We start from the raw sequence: 6,229 nt of genomic DNA, 5'->3' as shown, positions 1-6,229 counted from the left end.
GACAATAATCATTTTACGATCTTCACACGAATCCCTTTCAATCCCTGAATTCCTTCGGATCTCTTGGCAAATCTCATTTGCACATGGCGACAGGGAAATCGCGATAGACAGCGCCAGATCCTCGGTTGTGGGCTCCATCAGGACTGCGCCAGCCTTGTTTTGGGGCGACCCCGCTCTCTCCCTGGTGGGCGTGGCACAGCTGCACGACGAAGGAGTACCACAGCCGGTCCGTTTAAAGAGTCGCGACGCGCGAAATGTAAACGCTATCCGTTGCTGCTAGTTGCGGCTTTCCACGCGCTATCCCGACCACTCTTTCCGACATCCAACCACCCAAGACACCGTCGCGATGCCGATTCGAAGCGACTGGACCCTTGCGCGCGAAGGTAAGCACCGAGCCATTGCCGCCCCCAACTACCACAATGGCAATAGTATCAAGTAGGACACTTTTCTGACCCCGTGAACAGGCGTGACTGGCGACACTATCAGCCGCCTCATCAGGTACACGGCCTTCAACCCTGCCCTCACGCTGCCCCTCATCCTCCTTGCGCGCTACACGCACCAAGGCAACGCCCTTGCCGAAGACCATGCCACAGCATTCAAGGGCCTGAAGACGCTGCTGGGCTTGGGTGCGCTGAGCACCGTCAACGCCTGGCTCAACAGCGGCGTGACCAACAACTGGAGCGGCGATGCCTATGTCTGGAGTCGCGAGGTTGTCGTTGTAACCGGAGGCAGCGATGGCATTGGCAAGATTGTTGTCCAGCTGCTCGCCGAGAAGGGCATCAAGGTCGCCGTCCTGGATGTTCAGGACTTGACGTATGAGGGTATGTCTGCAATTGAGTCTTGGTCGCATTGATGGGTTACTGACACTCACCAGCCCCATCATCCGTCCGCTTCTTCAAGTGCGACCTCACCGACCCCGAGGCCATCGCCTCCGCCGCCTCGTCCATCCGCTCCACGCTCGGTAACCCTACGGTCCTGATCAACAACGCCGGAGTCGCACGCGGCAAAACCATCCTCGAGTCGACAGAGAAGGACATCAACCTGACCTTCAAAGTCAACGCCTTCAGCCACTACTATTTGACACAGCAGTTCTTGCCCGCCATGATCGCCGCCAACCACGGCATGATCGTAACCGTCGCCTCCGTAGCCGGCTACCTGTCCGCGCCCTCCATGGTCGACTACGCGTCCTCCAAAGCCGCCGCCCTCTCCTTCCACGAAGGCCTCGCCGCCGAACTCACCGCCCGCTACAACGCACCCAAGATAAGGACTGTGCTCATGGCCCAGAGCTACACCCGCACTGCGCTGTTCGAAGGTTTCGATTCCAAGGGCGTTCTTTACCCGGAGACGGTTGCGGAGAGCATTGTTAAGGCTGTGCTAAGCGGCAAGAGTCAGCATGTTGTTCTGCCGGAGACTAGTGGGCTGTTCATTCCGGCGATAAGGACTTGGCCGTACTGGATGCAGTATGGGCTGAGGAAGAGGCTGGGTAAGCTTATGGCGGGGTGGAAGGGCAGGCAGGTTGTTCAGCCTAGTTTGGCGGGGGAGGAGAAGAAGGTCGATGATAGTACTGTGCTTGTTGATAAGGAGTAGGAGGGGGTTGATTGGTGGAAATGTGTGGTACTGTCCGCACTTTGCACATGACCTTCCTTGACGTGTGTTGGGGTTGTAGATGCTGAGCTGTTCATATTTCTTTTGATGTGTTACATAATCTTGCAGTATACCTTTCATATAATTGAGCGATATCACCAGCGCATACTCAGTTGAAGTAAACTGACTCTGGCTACCAATGATCTCAAGATAAGCATAGCTCTCAGGGATGTGAGTTGATATAGAAGTGGACTGTTAAGGAATGACGTAAGCGTACACGTGGTATGCATCAACATCGTAGGATGGCAAGTGTATAGCACAAAGCCTCCTGAAACCCATCTCCTTATCCTACTTACTTTGCCGTTTCCAAATCTTCCAAATCCTCGTACGAAACATGGCCCATCTAACACGAGAAGAAGTCCTTGAGTCGGGTGAGGTATCCGAAATATACAGAAAGGTACAGTGGCTTCATAAGACACTTGCGATAACCCATTGTCGCCATCTCCTCCCCCGTCCCACCTACTCCTGAACAACCAATTCTCAGCTCACACCAACCCCAGGCCTTCACAGCCCGCCCATTCCAAACAACAGGCCCAGACTTCTTCGCCCACCGCGCCTCCCGCGCAGCCCATCTCTCGCAGCTCCGCCACCTCTACCCCATTCCTGGCCCCATTCCAGAGCACGTGACAGAAAGCCTCCACGACGTGCCCACCCGAGATGGAGCCTCCATCCGCGTCAAAGTGTACCAGCCTGTTGCGGGTCCGCCGAAGGACGGCAGCCCACTGATTATGATGTACCACGAAGGAGGCTGGAGTATGGGTGATTTGACGGATGAAGATATGAATTGTCGGATGTTTACGAGGGAGTTGGGGGCTGTGTGTGTTAACGTTGAGTATCGGTAAGATGATTTTATTGTTTGTGTTCCAGGTTTTCCTTATCCTTCTTTACACGCCAACCTAGGAAAAAGCTGAACAGCCTAGAGCCTGGAGCCTACGTTAACGTTGGGTCACCTACTTTGCAAGGTCTTAGCTTAATGTAGCCTGCAGACCTGTTTAGTTTTTTTCTTGTATAAGGTGTTTACGTTATCGTTCCGTCTTCGTATACTTCAACTTCTTTTCCCAAGACACATTTACTCACGTACCACCACAGTCTAGCACCCGAGCACAAATTCCCAACCGGCATCCACGACTGCCACGACGCCCTCCTCTGGGCCATCAACAACAGCGACTCACTCAACGCAACACCCACCCGCGGCCTCCTTGTAGGCGGCGCCTCAGCCGGCGGCAACATCGCCGCCGTCCTTGCCCTTCTCGCCCGAGATACAGCATTAACTCCACCCATAACAGGCCAGTACCTCTGCGTTCCCGCACTCCTCCCTCACACAAACGTTCCTACCCACCTCCTTCCCCTCTACCAATCCCGCACTTCTAACACATCCGACCCCGTCCTCAAAGATATGGCACCAGGATTCATCGAATCCATCTACGAACCCCAGGAAAAGTCCCCGTTATGGGACCCGTTCAACCACCCAAATGGACATGTGGGCGTTGCAAAAGCGTTTTTCCAGGTTGGCGGCTTGGATCCGTTGAGGGATGAGGCGGTGCTCTATGACAGGAAACTGCGGGAGAATGGGGTGTTGACGCGGTTCGAGCTGTACAAAGGGTTTGGACATATGTTTTGGACGAATTATCCGGAGTTGGAGGAGAGTAGGGAGTTTAGCAGGGATACGTTGGAGGGGGTTAGGTGGTTGTTGGAGAGGTAGGTGGGTGTTGGGGTTGTGCATGATTAATTTCATGTGAATATGATACACTATGAGCATATCAACCTACATGTCTCCTCATACACACACGCACCCCCGAGCATCTCGCAATTCAGCGATACCGACCAGTAGCATCACCCCACTGGTACCCGTTCCTCCAACCCCACTGCCATCTTCTCTCATTCCAATACCCCTGCATCCCAGGTGGATTACCCATATGCCTCCAGTGTCCCCAGTTGAAGTGCCCGTGAGGCACTTGAGCGAGGTTGTCTGCTGTGATGCGATCTAGGCGGCGGTAGTCGGCCCAACGGACGCCTCGACCTGTCATACTGGGAATGATGCGAGGGTGGGTTGCTGTGTAATTAGTTTGCTTATAAGGTTGTGGGTTACTTAATTAATCTGGTCAGGCGGCTTGGTGGGAGTAGTATAGTTAGAGGATCGAGGAAAAAGACTTCCCGGGTAGGCATATAATGGAGGAATGTGCTGGCATGAGTGTTAGATTGGGACTTGAAGGATGTGATGCGTGGCTTCGGCGATGAAGAGATATGAAGATTCGACAGGGAAAATATTGTACAGGCTTCACGCCCATGTAGTTGCTAAGGCAATAGCAGCAGATACAGTAGAACAATTCAAACAGTACGTGGTCCGGGAATAGCACTCTGGAATGTGAAAGCTTGTATTGGGTACGGAAATACACTGTGGGTATAAAGCCATGCTAATGACGACCGTGAACCTATAAGAAAGCCTTTGCTATCGCGAGCGTCGAATAAAGTTGTACGGAATGCATATGCCTGAGAAAGTGGAAAATGCCTGTAAAGAAACAAGACCCAGACTACGAACCACCCCTTGGACTGCCCGAGGGCGCCTTGTTGACCAGACTGGAGAAGAAAGATCTCAGCTTCTCGTTGTCGTTGATGTTGGTATCCTGCGTTTTGGGAGGTGGTGTTTCAGGCTCGTCTGATCGGTTGGCTTGACGGTCCTGGGATGAAGTTAGTAAATGTTCTACATCTCTTCGGGAATGATGAACGTGTGTTTGACGTACCTGTAGCCTCTTGACCATTTCATCGGCGTTGACTTGAATTCCACCCATGTTGAATTGTACAGGACCAATATGCTCTTCAACAACTCCCGATGCGTCGTCGGTATAAGTCCTAGAGATTGATGGGTCTTGCTCTTTGCGCGCAGCCTTCATGGCAGCTTCATTCTCATCCTCCCGCCGCAGATTCTCAAGCACGTTGACTTGATCGGCGAGGAAGGCCTGTGGATCTTTGCTTGATACTTCGAGCCCGTTGGCTTGTTTCGACAAGCTGGAAAGTGCGTAGTCTGACTCGGGGTTGCGAATCGTCTCTTCGTAAATTGAGGTCGCCGACGGGCCTTCCTCTTCCTCTTCCGCTGGCGCAACCTGTGTCTCTTCGCCGTTCGGTTGAGCTTCTCCGTCGACGGGTGCAGGTACTTGGCCGTTGGTGGGCCGCATATGCTGGGGAATGTCGATGTCAACACTCCATTTCTCGCTGATGCCCTCCACATCGAAGCCTTCTCGTAATATACGAATCTTGGCCCATGAGTCCCAGTTGGGTGGAACCAGTACGCGATCGCGATCCGTCACATTGTGCCTAAGTTGCTCTTGTTTCAGCAGGGACTTGATGCCGAGTGTGGAGTGAATGAGCGTTCGCAAAGATCCCGGCGCCGTGGGCATTGTGTATACCAAGCTTGAGCCGTGCTTGAGAAGAATGGTGCGCATGTACTGGAGTATGAAGTCGAATTCCTCCTCTTTCCAGCCCCGCTCCTTCTCAAGGGTCTCGATCTTGTCCGCGTTCTGGCATACCACACAAAGTGGTATGCCGAGCGGCTCATCCCATTCTCCCGGGCCTAGTGGTATCTTCACGTTCTCCATGCTGCTACCTTCGGATGGGAGGTTGCGACCCTTGTCTTGTAGGGTTTGGATGTTCTCCTCCAGAACTACTTTGGAATTGTCATCGAGCGAGACGATAAGCGATCGCAGTACTCTGATCCAGTCGCGCAGTTGTCGTATCCACAGCCATGGGTGGTTCCAGTCCAGGAGTATGACGATAAGCATGTGCGGGAGGGTTCGTGGGTTGAGGTACGGCTTGATCAAGGGCGTGAACGACGGCGATGGATTGGCGAGGAGGTAGAGCGAGAGGCGCGCAAGAGTATCTGGCTTTGTTAGCGACATATGTTGTTATAACCAGTGACACTACACACCCTCGTGATCCGTGTCCAGTACATCTTGGTACGTGTAGCCCAAGGCGAATTGGTTGGCGATGGGCGGCTTCCTGCCCCGGTCTGGCGGTCGCCTATTGTTTGCTGAGTCTGTGGATACCGATTCAAGGAACTCTCGCTGCGTCTCTGGTGTTCCGCCTGGGGTCGAGTATTAGCTAGATCCCCTATTCTGCGTGTCGTGGCCCTCACCCAGGACGAGTAGACTCTTTTCCGGCAGTCGCTTTCCACTCGAGATGTTGTCGAGCATGGGCTTCCATATTTCCTCTTTGTCCGTGTCTCTGCTGCCCGGCCGGTCGTGGCTGCCGGGGACGCGTGTGGGGAAGTTGGAGGTCCGACGCGCGCTCGCCATTGCGGAGGTGCTGCGGAGCTGGTCGCTGGCGAAATGTTACCTTCCTGGCTGAGCGATGCTGTGAAGATGATGTACACAAAGGATGCGACGGATGCGGACAGGCTAAGGCGGCACGGAGTGAATGTGTAGTGGGGTTGCGGTGTGCTTGTTTGGCCGCATGTTCGCTGGTACCTTTTCTGCAGGGATGCGGCTGCTGGCCAAGCCCGAGCTTCAAAAGTTCCAGCGGACTTGCCTGCCCTCCGACACGACGTCTAGAATACTGCGCCAACATTATTCCCGAGTCGCAGCGACATACA

At 53.8% G+C, this 6,229-nt stretch overlaps 3 protein-coding genes across 3 annotated transcripts; 2 read left to right on the top strand and 1 right to left on the bottom strand.

Annotated features, from left to right (window-relative positions):
- Positions 1-346: 346 nt before the first annotated feature.
- Positions 347-1,587, top strand: J4E84_007773 (uncharacterized protein; the record flags this gene model as incomplete). Its single annotated transcript, XM_049390353.1, has 3 exons — positions 347-383; positions 465-821; positions 875-1,587. The coding sequence occupies 3 exons, from the start codon at positions 347-349 to the stop codon at positions 1,585-1,587; spliced, it is 1,107 nt and encodes a 368-aa protein (XP_049241813.1).
- A 391-nt stretch (positions 1,588-1,978) lies between these two features.
- J4E84_007772 (uncharacterized protein) lies at positions 1,979-3,346 on the top strand (the record flags this gene model as incomplete). Its single annotated transcript, XM_049390352.1, has 3 exons — positions 1,979-2,041; positions 2,145-2,482; positions 2,734-3,346. The coding sequence occupies 3 exons, from the start codon at positions 1,979-1,981 to the stop codon at positions 3,344-3,346; spliced, it is 1,014 nt and encodes a 337-aa protein (XP_049241812.1).
- An 829-nt stretch (positions 3,347-4,175) lies between these two features.
- On the bottom strand, positions 4,176-5,933 carry J4E84_007771 (uncharacterized protein; the record flags this gene model as incomplete). Its single annotated transcript, XM_049390351.1, has 4 exons — positions 4,176-4,322; positions 4,386-5,518; positions 5,567-5,722; positions 5,774-5,933. 4 exons carry the CDS (start codon positions 5,931-5,933, stop codon positions 4,176-4,178), a joined length of 1,596 nt encoding a protein of 531 aa, XP_049241811.1.
- Positions 5,934-6,229: the final 296 nt, after the last annotated feature.

This window comes from Alternaria hordeiaustralica (assembly GCF_023758085.1).
Source record: "Alternaria hordeiaustralica strain BMP 2776 chromosome Unknown scaffold_18, whole genome shotgun sequence".
Lineage (NCBI taxonomy): Eukaryota > Fungi > Ascomycota > Dothideomycetes > Pleosporales > Pleosporaceae > Alternaria > Alternaria hordeiaustralica.
Note: the sequence above shows the minus strand (reverse complement) of the source record. Positions and strands in the feature narration are given on the sequence as shown.